At 36.4% G+C, this 15800-nt stretch overlaps 2 protein-coding genes across 2 annotated transcripts; both read right to left on the bottom strand.

The window, feature by feature from the left end:
- Positions 1-3934: 3934 nt before the first annotated feature.
- Positions 3935-4879, bottom strand: LOC110289545 (olfactory receptor 8U9). The gene has a single exon (XM_021155807.1). It carries the CDS (start codon positions 4877-4879, stop codon positions 3935-3937), a length of 945 nt encoding a protein of 314 aa, XP_021011466.1.
- A 7976-nt stretch (positions 4880-12855) lies between these two features.
- Positions 12856-13830, bottom strand: LOC110289628 (olfactory receptor 8U8). Its single transcript, XM_021155919.2, has one exon. The coding sequence runs from the start codon at positions 13813-13815 to the stop codon at positions 12856-12858; it is 960 nt and encodes a 319-aa protein (XP_021011578.1). The 5' UTR covers positions 13816-13830.
- Between the last annotated feature and the right edge of the window lie 1970 nt (positions 13831-15800).

Raw genomic sequence — 15800 nt, 5'->3', positions numbered from 1 at the left:
AACTTTAGAGATTACTTATATCACTATTGTTCTATGTACTTCTTACCACCTGGTGAATAATTCAAAAGAATACCTGATGTAGTTCTGATCCAGAACAACAAACCAGTTAACAAATCAATAAGGAAAGGATCCAAATCCAGCTCTTCCAGTTGTGATGACCCCTCTTAACACAGAGCCTGTATCTCACAGCATGTCTGCAAGAATTGAGAATCTGTAGAAAATATAAGTACATATAAAGGTTCATTAAAACTCTGAAGGGAATTGCAGTAGCATTAACTATGATTTGTGGGGAAAGGGGTACTTATTTTTCAATAGACAATAATTTGTCTTCTGAGAATATAGTTCCTGACTAGGTATTATTCCCTTGGAGAGACTGAAGTCTTAGGCACATAGTACCATGTCCTTGTGTAACTTAAGCTGTCCATTGTGAGCTGGGTATTTTCTGACTCATGGAGGTTCAGAGTTGTACACACAGAAGCACAGCACTGCTCAGTGACACTGGTCTTGGATCTGTCCTGAAGGCATGATCTGACTCAAATTTTCAATTCCTCTGGCATAAGTTTTTCTTATAAGAAAACAAAAAACCAAAGGAAGATATTTTCACACATTATATATGTGCTGCCAAGAGAGACTAGCAGTATTAATGTTAGAGATGAGAAGTTTACTATTTAATATTGTAAAAATTAGATCTCTCTCTCTCTCTCTCTCTCTCTCTCTCTCTCTCTCTCTCTCTCTCTCTCTCTCTCAGCAAATGTTGAACGTGTTTGCTGTAGCACATTATAAAAGATAAAAAGATACCTGTTGCATCAGCTCAGAGGATTTAACTGTGACTTCACTGTTCATGTAGTAACTAAGTTCATTTGGTTCCTTATACATGCTCCTGGGACTATTCAGTGCAAAGGAAAATGGAGTAAGTTAAGAGTTCATGCTGACAGTTGTTAGTAACAGATTCATTGTCTTCAGGATTCTTACATCTCCTGTCAGTATTCACGAAAATGTACTAGACTCATTTTTTATTTGAAATATAGGGGAAAACTTCATTGCTTTAAAATTATTTTTCATTTTTGGTGATAGAAGAGGAATATTGATAGCAACATGGCTCTCTCTTTCACAAAGCTATATTACATTTGTCAGGATATCTATACCTTACTCAATAAGAAATAATAATTCTTGCTACTGGCTACATGGCCTATATTATTTTAAGTATTGTGAGTACATTTGATTAGCATATGATGTTTTTCTTTAGGGATTGTATCCTCAAAATATATTTTTTTTAAACTTAGAATGAGAAATACATAATGTGTGCAAAGAGCCATATTAAGACATATGTTTAAAGGATTACTTTGTAAAGGCCAATCAAGACACATATAACAATAAAAAGTCATATCCAATCCTTTACATGAATGTAATTAAAATATAGTAGTACTGTCATTAGTAAGCACAAATTTTTAAATTAATAATGATAAGACAGTTTTAGAGTTTCATATCTTTTTCAAGAAATTAGAAAAAGAAGAAAATTTTAGGGTAGTGCTTTTCAGCTGGAATATTGCCAGTGTAAGGTAAGAGTACTGAAGTGAGTGGGAGAAACCGTTGAGTATTTCATTGAGTTCTACCAGTGACCTTATAAATATTAATATTTATGAAGAAAAGAATATAAAAGCAATCTCATCAGGGGCTAGGGAAAGGGCTCTTTAAAGCCAGAAAAGGAGTTGAATACAGAATATTTTGGGAAAGGGACATGGGTCATATAAGTGTTGCAGGATATTTGATTACATTGTGAACCCCAATACTGTGTTATTTACTGGGGAAAAAAAACAAACACTGTTTCTTGTTGTGTCGTGACTCACCTTTATCATATACTTTAATCCCTCCAGCTGGAATGTTTGCATACCCTTAGTATACATCTTTAATCCCAAACAATTAAGATAAAGTTAGTTCGAAAAGAAAACAACCATGTTTGAAAGTGATGTGTCATTCAATGGGAAACAAAGTGATGAGTCAGAGAAACATTTGACAGAATAGGATATGCCCAACTCTCAGGGGAACACAGAGGAACAGGAATCTACTTAAGAAGGCAATGCACTGAGAGAGGAAGAAAAGAGGGGGTAGTTTTATCAGACCAGTTATACAGATTGTTTGCAGAGAGAACAAGCTAAAAATAGATGAAGACAGATCAAAGCACACAGCGAGAAGGAGACAGAAGATTAAAACAGACTGGCAGAGTTAGTTTGAGGCCTAGCAGGGTAATTTTGGAAAAGTTGAGAGAAGCTAGATCAAATCAGTTAGCTTGGAGAGAAGTTTGAGCCAGAATTTCTGAGTTGAACAAGCCAGGCAGAGGTCAGTAAAAACTAGGAAGGGGTGAGCTTATTCAGCAGTAAGTCTCAGAGGCTGAAAACATTTAAAGCCTAGATAAGATTATATAGAAGCTAGAAGCTTTTAGTACTAGTCCTAAATTAGCAAACAGAGGCAGTATGCTTCGGAGATGACAATTTCAACAGACATATAAAAGTTTAGGAAATGAGAAAAGGCATTGTGTTTAGGAATGATGATAGGATTAATATAGAGAAAGGAGGTAGGCAGGTAAAACAACAAGAGCATGTCTGAGAAAAATCACATATCATCAACTATTTAGCTAAAAATACTATTATACATGTTTATGTATACATTTACATATATAGTTTTAATAAACTTTTTACAACTGGACTAAAAATGCTCCCTTCAAGAGCCAAAGGTCACTTAACTGAGACACGAGAATCTCTTTCAGTTATTGGATAGGACTGTCTAAGAGACTCCCCCAAACATACAAACTTTTACTGTTGCCCTTGGTTGCTCCTGAGAGGCTAAAAGTAAGTCTCTGTTGCTGGTGACACTATACATGTCAGAAATAAAACCCAAGGACCCTTGAGGTGAAACTAACCAGAATGTCCTTTCTCCAAGTTTCATAGTACCAGAAAGCACTAGGGAAGGTCCCAAAGGAGGGAGATAACCAATAGCCCCATTTAACTATGATGCTTATGAACTACACCAATGAGCAGCATAGCACAAGAACTCTAAGGGTGCAGTAGTGGAGTACAGTCTCAATGGATACAGCTACAAACCTCTCCTGCACCTGAGCATCAGGGAACTTTGTGGAAGAGGAAAAGAAGGCAAAGAAAGATTGTAAGAGTCAGAGGATCGGGGAGTTTGCTATGAGATCATGTCTCCAAATAACATCAGAAAATATAACCATAGACTCTCAGAAGCATTACTTCATAAATGTGAGCTGGATAAGGATTAAAGCAATGAACATTCCAATATAAATGTAGAAAATCCTGAGAGGCCTCAACCTTGTGGAATGAACTCTATGCAGAAGAGGTGGTTCAGGGCACACAGTCATCCCTGAAAACAGACAGACAAGTAATGTTATATGGTCTAAGCAGGTGATATTTAAAACATGTTTCTATACATTTATATATTCAATAATATTAGTGAAAAAAGAAGGTATTAATTTGAAGAAGTGTCTGTAAGGATATGTGGAATGGTTTCGATAGAGCAAAGGGTAGGAGAAATGTTGCAATTATATTAAAACCTCAAAAGTATAATTAAAAAACAAAAAGGAAAAGATTTCCAATTTATTTTTTTTTCTTTTGGCAAATGAGAGTTTGCTATAGATTCTTATTACCCACAGATTTTTTTCCATTGTTTTTGTATGTTTTCCATTCTCAAAATGAAAGAACAGGTTTCAAATTATTACATCTAGTTTTATATATGAAATCACATCTTACATTGAAAATCTTTCTATATAGGAAAGATGTTTTTCTATAAATACACATAATGTACTCATAAGTAGATGTGTTATTAGTACATATAATATATTACAGGTAATATATCAATAAGTAGTCTTTTATTGGAAAAAGATAGAACACACATAGTCCATCAAGTAATTTTCTTAATTTCATGATGATAACATTTGGTTTTTACTGGTAATTAATTTCTTCAATGCATCCTTCACTTCCTTGTTCCTGAGGCTGTAGATCAAGGGGTTCAACATGGGGATGATCACTGTGTAGAAGACAGAAGCCATTTTGTCTGTGTCTAGAGAGTGATTAGAACTGGGCTGCAAGTACATAAAGATGAGGGTTCCATAGAAAATGGTCACTGCTAGCATGTGGGAACCACATGTGGAGAAAGCCTTGCGTCTACCTTCTGCGGAACGCATCCTTAGGATGGCAGAAATAATGAATGTGTAGGAAATAAAAACAATGAGAAGAGAGGAAATGAACATGATGCCAGCGCAGACAAATATCCATAGCTGTTTGGAGTGAGTGTCTGAGCAAGTTAGCCTGAGGAGAGGCATATCATCACAGTAGAAGTGATTGATAGCATTGGAGTGACAATAGCAAAGGCGGAAGGTGAGGATGGCATGAAACAGTGCTACCAGGAAGCTGTAGCTATAGGGGGCAGCTACAAGCTGAAAGCAGATTCCTGGGGACATTAAGACCATATAGAGTAGAGGGTTACAAATGGCCACATACCTGTCATAGGCCATGGAAGCCAGGAGCAAACACTCAGCTGTCATGAAGGCTAGGAAGCAGCCTAACTGAGCAGCACAGGCATTGAAGGATATCATATTTTGTTTGTACAAGAAATTCCCAAGCATCTTGGGTGTAATGACAGACGAGTAGCAGAAATCAACAAAAGCCAGGTTGCTGAGGAAGAAGTACATTGGTGTGTGGAGTCTTGCATCTGTTCTAATGACTAGGATCAGTCCTAGGTTGCCAAGTGTTGTGAAAATGTAGATGGATAAGAACACCACAAAGAGAGGCATCTTCAGCTCCTCACGATCTGTGAGGCCCACAAGAATGAACTCTGTCACCTGGGTGCAGTTTATCTGAGCCATGAATATTCATGAGATCTATGCAGAAATCAGTAGAAAAGATCATAATCAACATTTTGATAAGAACATTTATCTTAATGCAGTGAAACACATTACACTGTTAACATGAAAATTATAGTTGAATTTTAAACTGATTAGCTCAAAGCTTGTCCATCAAATATTTTACACACCAAGCCATCTCTAGAAACCCTATAACACAATTCTTTTCTATGAAATGAATTGAAATAAAAAACTTTGAAAATAATTATCTGTCATGTATTATTTTCCCAATAAACATCTCAAATTAGACAAAGAAATTATCTTATCATATGAAACCATTCTGAGTTACTTAAATATGTTAGTCAGAAAGAAAAACAGGAGCTTCAAATTGTTGTTTGCATAATATGTCCCAAATTTGATGTCTATAATACCATGATGTTTTCTCAAATTTGTCTTTAACTTTTCAGAGAGAGAGAGAGAGAGAGGGAGAGAGAGAGAGAGAGAGAGAGAGAGAGAGAGAGAGAGAGAGAGAGAGAGAGAGAGAGAGAGAGAAAGAGAGAGAGAGATCTATAAGATTAGGTAATGGGTCCAATTGCATATGTATGTTATATTATCTTATGAATAGAAACATTGTCCAAAAGACAAGTAAATATATGAAGACACTGCTCTTAAAGTACAATACTGATGAAACAAAGTTGATATAGGGGGTTGGGGATTTAGCTCAGTGGTAGAGCGCTTGCCTAGCATGTGCAAGGCCTTGGCTTTGGTCCTCAGCTCTGGAAAAAAAAAAGACAAAATAAAGTTGATATAGTTCACATCATATAGTGTGAGTGTGTGTATGTTTCTGTATATATGTCACCAAAAAAAGTGACAAGACTTTGTAAGTTGCAGTAAATCACTTGGGAAGCAATAGCACTTTTTAAATTAAAGTTATTTTAAATATGTATAAATGCAGTGGATGTGAGCATGTAATATGCCTTACATATGAAGATTACTTTTTAATTGTATGTCAGAAAAAAATCAGGGAAAAATTTTAGACATGCAATGGTGGGAATTATTGACCCAGACACTTTATATCTCTTTCACTGTTGTCTGTGCTCTCTTCATATTCATTTCCTCCATTCTGCTTGTCTTTGTAGTTGTTATTTACATATTCCTGTAGCAGAAATTATAAAAACCCAAGCCCAGGATTTCTACCCCACTTTTGGTTATTGAGTTCCCAAATGAAAGACACATTGACAGCCTGTATATTTACAATAAGCCTTAAATAGCACAATAGCTGAGCAGCTGCCTACCCTCCATACTGTTAGAATCTGCTTTCCTATAGATAAGCCAAGTTATTACTTACTATTTATATGTTTCATCTGGGGTGCTATTAGCTCCAATTGGACAGCCCTCAGAGATATGTTCTCTTGACTCTTAACCCATGGCCATTTATCCTTCCTCTTCTCCTGAACATTCTTTCTCTTACTCTTCTACTCAGATTCCAAGCTGGGGAAACCTAAACCCCACATATGTATCTTCTGCCCACCCATTGGCTGTTGGTGTCTTTATTCACTAATCAGAATTAACTGGGGGGCAGGGTCACAGAGGCAACATGCAAATTCCAAGTCTCTGTAACTCCTTCCAAGGGTGTTTTGTGTCCTCACCCAATATGTACTCACTGATAAGTGGATATTAGCCCAAAACTTAGGATACCCAAGATATAAGATACAATTTGCTAAACGCATGAAACTCAAGAAGAATGAAGACCAAAGTGTGAACACTATGCCCCTTCTTAAAATTGGGAACAAAACACCCAAGGAAGGAGTTACAGAGACAAAGTTTGGAGCTGTGATGAAAGGATGGACCATCTAGAGACTGCCATATCCAGGGATCCATCCCATAATCAGCTTCCAAACGCTGACACCATTGCATACACTAGCAAGATTTTGCTGAAAGGACCCAGATATAGCTGTCTCTTGTGAGACTATGCCGGGGCCTAGCAAACACAGAAGTGTATGCTCACAGTCAGCTATTGGATGGATCACAGGGCTCCCAATGGAGAAGCTAGAGAAAGAACCCAAGGAGTTAAAGGGATCTGCAACCCTATAGGGGGAACAACATGATGAACTAACCAGTACCCCGGAGCTCTTGTCTCTAGCTGCATATGTATCGAAAGATGGCCTAGTTGGCCATCACTGGAAAGAGAGGCCCATTGGACTTGCAAACTTTATATGCCCCAATACAGGGGAATGCCAGGGCCAAAAGAATGGGAATGGGTGGGTAGGGAAGTGGAGGGGGGGTATGGGGGACTTTTGGAATAGCATTGGAAATGTAATTGAGGAAAATACGTAATAAAAAAAATATTAAAAATGAAAAAAAACTTTATGTCAGATACTGAAACGTTCTGAGAACCTTCTATTTCATTTGTATAATGGGTATTTTACAACAGATTTTTGACAAAAAACAAACAGAAATAAATATGCTATAAGCACATTATAGTATCTGTCATCATGTTATCCACATGCATTATTAAGACAATTACAAGCATGTAAGTGACTGAAACCCACAGATTAATAGCTCTAAACAGTAAGGTATCCAGTGTGATGATCAAAGTTTGAGGCACAATATAATAGCTGGGATCAGAGAGTCCTGTATCAGCTGATGACTTACTCTAAGCAAGTTTATTAAAACATAGCATCCTATGAATTATTTTCAGAGGGAGGAATCGGCCAAAGTCAGTAGAGAGCAAAATTAGACAAATTCCAAAGAAAACACAGGAGGCTCAGACATCATTGACCAGTCATTCTAACTCACACTGAAAGCTTTAGAATCTCTGTCTCAAACACACACACACACACAAGCACACACACACACCAAAGCACTTAATTCTAAACTATCTTTTAGCATAGGCATATAGAATTTAAAATGCATGGAGAAAAATCCAGAGCAAGGGACTTTTAGGAGTCATGTCATATATTTTACATTGATATGAATAAATGATGGTCAATCATCAATTTAAGGAAACAATTTCAAATATGAAAAAGAAAATCATGCTTTAATTTGTAAATCTACTTGATGATGGCATAAGGATAGTTTTAGACATGATCAAGTGTTGGAAATATGTTAAAAGTTGTCATATAACATGTGAAAAAAATCCAAAATTATACCTCATATATAGATATGTGGCTGTCCAAATCTCAAAAAATTACCAAAATCACATTTTCTCATTGCTAATATATATTTCAGTGAAAGTGCCGTATAGTCACCCTCTTTTAGGGTTTCATTATATATGATTAGTTCCTTCCTTTTTTTCTACCCAAGGCCTATCGATCTTGCTGCCAAATTTAGGAACACAAACATGCATGGCTTCCCACCATTTTGTGGTTTCTTGGGATAATTTGTTTTATTACTTTTCTGAAATACTGTTTCACTTTTCCTCACACCCGGAACTTTTCCAACCCCTTTGAACTTATAATCCTGTGAAAAAGAAGACTGTATATACATGTACTTTTGTATGTATTTACTTGAACATCATATATCTTTTAATACTGAATCAAAGTCATAAGAAACTCTATCACCTTCAGAAAATTTCTTACATATATCTGCTCTTTTCTTTGGATTTCTACAACATGAATGCTCAGTAGTTTGCCACTCAATGCACATAAATTAGACAAATTTCTGATCCTAAGTCTACATTAATAAGCTTTCTTGACACTGCCTCTATTATACAAAAGTCAGCGTATTTATTTATTATCCATTTGTTTTATTTTTTAGAATCATAACACAGTGAGTGATATAAGTTTCCTCTTCTCATTTCCATTTCCTCCCTCTAATATCTCCTCTTGTTAGTGTTTAAAAATGAGGTCAGTATACAAAATTATTCACACAGCTAAGAATCATAAAGGGTTATAGAAGACTACATAAGTCAGTGATTTATAAAAGCCCTTGTTGAGATTGTGTGTCCAGATATATACTTTCATATTCTGTCTCATGAAACAACTCTAGGAAAAAAATACAACTTTCCTGTTTTAATGAAAATAGATTTTTCCTTTATATAGAATGATTATAATTTATCCTCACTCTACTCCTTATATATTCCCCTTCCATGTAGATCGATTCCCTTTCTCATTAGAAACACACCGTTTTCTAACAGATAATAATAAAATAAAACAAAAACTAACATATTGGAAATGGACAAAACAAAAATAAACACAAGAAAACAAGAGAAGGCACAATTGAATGTGAAAACCATAAATCTTAAACAAGAATATCTGTTTAATTCACAGAAGGAAACTGGAATACCTGAAATTAACTTATTTGATCATTGTCAATGTCATTCTTAATAAAGACATGAATCCTAGAGTCATAAAAAACACTTCTTGTTCTTTTTTAAATTCATTGCTTCTGTTTTAATTAATCATTGTTATATACATATATTTATACATGTATGTTCCTAAGTAAATACAACTTGCTTTCTCTGTATTTATTTTCAAGACTGAACATTTGTTATTAGATAACCAAATTGTGTGATTCTCTGGGGAGAAAAAAACACCCCCTATTTCACCCCCTCTTAGCACTTCTTAGGTAGCTACAGTTCTTTGCATAGAGTTGAGGCTTTATTGACATTTGTCTTCATTTTCATGTCTGCTGTGTTTTTATTATAATGATAATATAGCATTAAAAGACCTGGTCTCCATAGAAGATGCTCCTAGTCTTACTGCTACGTGATATGCTAAGGCATCTGGGAAAAGGAAGAGAGGTGGGGTAGGGGTAGGGCATGTGGGAGTGAGGACTGGGAGAAGAGGAAGGGGAAGCTGAGATAGGGATGTAAAGTAAATAAATAATTTAACTAATAAAACTAAAAAGAAAAATGTTGAGGCTGGTGATTAAATTAGGACAATGCCATGCACTGGTAATTTTGTTCCTTATTCAGAACTATTTGGCTTATTTATTGAAAATACAAAATAGAGAGAAATTTCTTCAAGCATAGATGTAAAACTTTCTTCTTGGTTAAACAGTCATGATTTATCAAAGAGGAAAAAGATGGAATTTTGTTGTTGTTGTTGTTTTGTTGTTGTTTTGTTGTTGTTTTGTTTTTGTTTGTTTGGTTTTTTGTTTGGTTTGGTTTGGTTTTGGTTTTGGTTTTTCCAAGACAGGGTTTCTCTGTATAGCCCTGGCTGTCCTGGAACTCACTTTGTAGAACAGGCTGGCCTGGAACTCAGAAATCTGCCTGCCTCTGCTCTGCCTCCTGAGTGTTGGGATTAAGATAGTAGAATTTTATTTCTAGGCATAGGTACTGTTTCTGCAATCTACATTTGCTGCTCTAAAGAAGAGTGGGTATTGAAAGACAGAATTTTAAATATTGAGCTGTTGACATAGATTACAATCTTTCCTTTCTGTGTCTACTCCTTCTTAAATAACTGCTAGGTTTTAGAAATCTCAAGTACTTTCCCAACCCAATTAAATTATACATTTTATATACTATTAGATACATATACAACTAAAATAGAATAAGAATAAACGATTAAACTTAATTTCAGAAAAAAATTCAATCATAAAATGTTTCAGGCTGAAGACTATTATAATCTTAAATTTTAAAATATTTACTTTATCACTAATGTCAAAAACTGTCCATCGAACTTACTTGGAAAACATGAGGCTCTATTTCTTCAGCAAGTAATGTTTGGGGGCAACAACCTATGGGCTTATATTGGTGCCTCTATCCCAAAGGGTCTATTTAGAAGAATGATGTAAGAAAGATTATCAGGGAAAATTATAGTCTGTGCTCCATAGGCATCCCAAGGCAGGTGAGAGATAATTAATATAGTTCTTCGGTTTATAGAAAAAAAAAGATCTTAAACTCTATTTTATCACATCATTTCTCTAATATTCTGATTTTGGAATTGTCATTTTTCTCTGATTTCCATTATTTCCAGTGTTGCTTAGTAACAGCATGTTTTTCTACACACTATGAACGTCTTTCAGTAATAAACATATAAAGAGTGATTTTTATATTTGAATAAATTAGTCAATAGAGAAAGTACCCATTTTCCCAATTAAGTGAAGATGAGCTATATGTGAAATAGTTTGTTTTAAATCCACTAGTTTTCATTTAGAAAATATTCATATACTGTGAAGTAAACACCTTTACCAAGTGAAGTGAGACAGGCAAGAATAATTTATTGGTTGCCTCCAAGAAACACAGGTCATCTTAAAAAAACAAACAAACAAACAATAATGACAACAAAAACAAAGATTGGGAAGTTAACTGGTGGAATACCTTTCCCTTAGCATTACCAGCAAGAGGTGCTGCAGTCATTATTTTAAAGCCAGAAGAAATAAAACATGTTGAAGAAAGGACAGAGATTAAAATTTAAAAGCCTCGGTATGATATTATAAGACAAAGAACCTCCAAAGATGCTGCTGAGTTCATTTTCTGTTGGCCAACTATGGCTACCCTTAAGAGTGATTTGTTTCCCCAGTGAGACTCACTTGGACAGAACTATTGTTTTCATTTGCAAGTGATTATCTGTTGGAGATAGCTTCCAGGTTTGGGATGGGGCTTGTGTCTAATATTTCTTTCAGCACTAGGACCCCATCTGGTGCAGACCCTTTACACACTGCTTAAGTCTCTCTTAGTAGATATGTGTGCCAGCTCTTTTGTGCCTAAAAAGCTTTGTTTACTTGGAATTCTCCATCCTCTCGGACTCTTACACACTTTCCTGTTTCTTTTTCTGTAGGGGTCTCTGTGTCCTGAGTGGAAGGATTTGGTAAAGACATTTTTATCTTTAATTGAATATAATTTTTGTAATTCTCTTTCTTTTTTTGTAACCTCCCCCTCAGCCTGAAGCAGGCTGAGCCAAACCTTGACTTTGCTGCCACAGAATAGATTACCTAGGGTGGAACCTTCCTCCCTAGATCACTCTATTGTTCAGCCACTGTCCCTGTTCCTCTTCAAGATACTGCTACCTTGATACTGCTACCTGCTGAGAGGACCTGGAGCTGTGCACATAGTAGTCACCTGCAGCTGCTTCCAGGCTCCAAGAATGAACCAGTGGGGGATGGGCCTCCCCCTCTTCTTTATAAGCACGATCCCCATTAAACCTTTGAGCCTTGAACAAACTAGCTTGTCTTGGTTTCCATTATTTCTCGACCTGCCTAGGTTCCCTCTTCTCTTTCAGCTCCGGTTGCCTCCTAGGCTCAAACCCGGACATGAGAGCCACAGGCCGGCCCCAACACTTTGTTTTTGTTGTTTTTGTTTTTGTTTTTTTCGAGACTGGGTTTCTCTGTATAGCCCTGGCTGTCCTGGAACTCACTCTGTAGACAAGGTTGGCCTCGAACTCAGAAATCCACCTGCCTATGCCTCCGGAGTGCTGAGATTAAGGGCGTGCACCACCACAGCCGCCTTGTAATTCTCTTTCTTACACTACAGGGTTTTTTTTTTTTTTTTTTTTTTTTGGTTTTTTTCGAGTTTTATGTATATGTTATAGCTTCTTGTTTTGTGTTCTTATGGGACATCTGAGCATGAATATGAGTGAGTCTCTACATATATATATATATATACTTCCTTTGACTTTTCTTGGGCTTTTTTCCTCATGTTCATTTGTTTTATGCTGTTTCAATGAGTTTGGTTTTCTTTCTATTTTATTTAATTTTGTATTTGTTTAACTTTTTATTTCTTTCTATTTAATTTTCCATCATTATCCCTTTGTTGCCTGTTTGTGTTCTAATGAGAGACAGAGATGGGGTTGACCCAGATAGGAGGGGAAATGGGGAAGAATTGGGAGGAGTCAATGGTGGGGAAACTGCAATCGAAGCATATTGTATGAAAAATTACCTATTTTCAGTAAAAGAAAAAATAGTAAAAGAGAAAGAAAGAATATAGAAGTGGTTGGTTTTTTTTTTTTAATGAAAAGATCTCTATTGAACACAAATGAAGTATATGACATTAAATTCATTTTACCAATATTGGGGAGAAAAGACTAAGAACATAAGTCTATGTTTGTTTATTAAAATCATTTTCTTAGTTCTCTAAATATAGAAGTCTGGTTTCTATTGTCCATGACCCTCTTCAGGGCCTCTTTCACATCCTTGTTCCTGAGGCTGTAGATCAAAGGGTTCAACATGGGGATGATCACTGTGTAGAAGACAGAGGCCATCTTATCTGTATCAAGAGAATGGTCAGAACTCGGCTGCAAGTACATAAAGATAAGCGTTCCATAGAATATGCTCACTGCCATCATGTGAGAGCTACAGGTGGAAAAGGCTTTACGTCTTCCTTCAGCTGAGCGCATCCTCAGAATGGCAGAAATAATGAACATGTAGGATACAGAAACAATCAGAACAGAAGAAATGAATGTGATTCCAGCACAGGCCAAAATAGACAGCTGCTTGTAGTGAGTATCTGAGCAAGTTAGCCTGAGAAGAGGCATGTCATCACAGTAGAAGTGATTGATGATATTGGAATGGCAATAGGATAGACGGAAGGTTAGAAGAGTGTGAATCAATGCCATGAGAAAACTATAGCTATAGGGCACAACTACAAGCTGAATGCATATTCCAGGAGACATTGTGACCATATACAATAGAGGGTTACAAATTGCTGCATATCTATCATATGCCATGGAAGCCAAGAGCAAGCACTCTGATACCATAAATGTGAGAAAGCAGCCTAACTGGGCAGCACATGCATTGAAGGATATGACATTTTTGCTATACAAGAAATTCCCAAGCATCTTAGGTGTAATGACAGAGGAGTAGCAGAAATCAACAAAAGCCAGGTTGCTGAGGAAGAAGTACATGGGTGTGTTGAGTCTTGCATCTGTTCTAATGACCAAGATCAATCCCAGATTGCCTATTGCTGTGAAAAGATAGATAAATAAGAACACCACAAAGAGGGGCATCTTTAACTCCTTGCGATCTGTGAGGCCCACAAGAATAAACTCTGTCACCTGGGTGCAGTTTATCTGAGCCATGAGTCTTCAGGACATCTGTATGAGGAGTAAAGAAAAAGTCAAATGACATATTTATACTTTTGTTACATCCACTCCAGTAGTGACACGCATGACAGGCCAAAAAGCCTGGATGCAGTCCTGAGGCAGAGTTTCACAGAAACTTAGTCTCTGGAACTGTGGCATTCCATAGTACGCATGATCCAATTTTGTCCTTGCAAAAGGATCTGTGTGATTCCTTTAAGTATTGTTTTGTTATAGGTGCCTCCAAGCAATGACTTGCAAAATACCTAAGCAAAATCGAACTTTGCTTCCTGGCCTTCACCAATGCCCTAGGTAGTCATTGAGCCGACTCTGGGCTTGGAATTCAGTAAGAATGTTGCCTATTCAGTGACATTCAGAATTGTCTCTAATATAGTAAGAGAGATAGTGAAAGAAATCAGGCTTTACTTTAACATAGACTTAGAAATCTCAGGGCAAGCTTAGCAAAGTAAGTTTAGAATTCTTATTATAGTTATGTATGGCAGACTACATTACTTATTAGTAGAAAGTTCCCCCACACTATCACTTAAAATAAAAGCCAAGTCGCTCCCATATACAGGAATTTACAATGGTTTAGGAAGTAGATCAGGCTGTGGTTTTAGCGTATTGCTTTATTCATGAGATGGTTAGCTAGAGCGGAACTCCCTAATTAGAAACATGACTTGAGTGTGAAAGCTCTTGGCCTAGGAGTGTAAAGACCTCACACCTGGCTTCTAAGACTATAGCTGACCTTAGATAGAGCTGACTTTGTCTCAGCTGTTTTATTGCCTAGTTCCTGCCAGTTTTTGTGTTTACATTCCTCTGTTTTGTGTAAGAATCATTAAGCATCCGGTAACCTCATTTGTACCTTGCCGATGTGTCACCTAACTTCCCTATTTTCTTCTGTAAAAAGTTTGATGCTCAGTTTGAAAAATTACATTCAGATTCTACACAATCTCTTGTGTCACTTCTGCTTGCCATTCATTCACTGACTCCTTGTCCACCTGCAACTAGAGACCCATTCTATGCAGACAGGCACCAAAAAGGGTCTGCGGCATACTTTAAATGATACAAGGTATTCTTAGTACTTTACTGTCTCCTAAAAAGATATTTTGTCCTAATTTTTCCAGTATGGTAGAGATTGTTATGGTCCTGGGATGCTGAATATAGGGTAAATAGCACAAAGAGTCAGGAATAAATAATTCATGTTGCAGGAGGGGCTTCGCTTTCTTTAGTAGTGTTACCACAGATAAATTCTTCTTCCTTCAGTGACTAACTTCCCACCCAATCTCCCATAACAAGCTCTAATTTATCTTACCTGGTCATACACAAAAAGAAGATATGAATGGACAAATGGACCCACTGAAAAGAGGTACCTATTGGGGAAGGGCTGGGCATAGTAAGGTGGGGTTCAAGAGGAAATGAGTACAATTCATTCTATCTAGTAGTACATGCATTTAATTCCAGCACTAGGAAGGAAGAGCAAGAAGGATCTCTACGTTGGAGGCGCTCCTGTTCTAAAGAGCAAGTTCAAGGACAGCCAGAGCTACAAAGAAGAATCCTGTATAGAAAAAGGAAAAGAGAAAAAAAAATAGTTTGATGCCATCAGGCAATAAAAAATAAACAAAACAAAACAACCCCCCCAAAAAAAACCACAGAAGAGTTATTTAAATAAAATGGATATTTTTATACTTTTTCTAAGTCAATCAATTATTTAAAACTGAGCAGTGAAAAAGTCCACATTAGGCTATTTTTTGGTTTAAAGATATTGCTCACTACATTCTTTTAAATATTTTGTGATTTGTTAAAATGTTTTAGCTGTGATTTATGAAATATATTTACAAAGTATACAATAACTTCTGCAGTTGCAACACTGTTATAGTTTCATCTTGTCTTTGTAGTTGAACATATACAAGTTCATATACCCATATGTAAAGATAGAAAGAAGAGCTATCTGGAATGAGAATGGGGAAAAAAAGCAACAAATG

Source organism: Mus caroli, unplaced genomic scaffold (genome assembly GCF_978045245.1).
Source record: "Mus caroli unplaced genomic scaffold, Mus_caroli_1 scaffold_2, whole genome shotgun sequence".
Taxonomy (NCBI): domain Eukaryota; kingdom Metazoa; phylum Chordata; class Mammalia; order Rodentia; family Muridae; genus Mus; species Mus caroli.
Note: the sequence above shows the minus strand (reverse complement) of the source record. Positions and strands in the feature narration are given on the sequence as shown.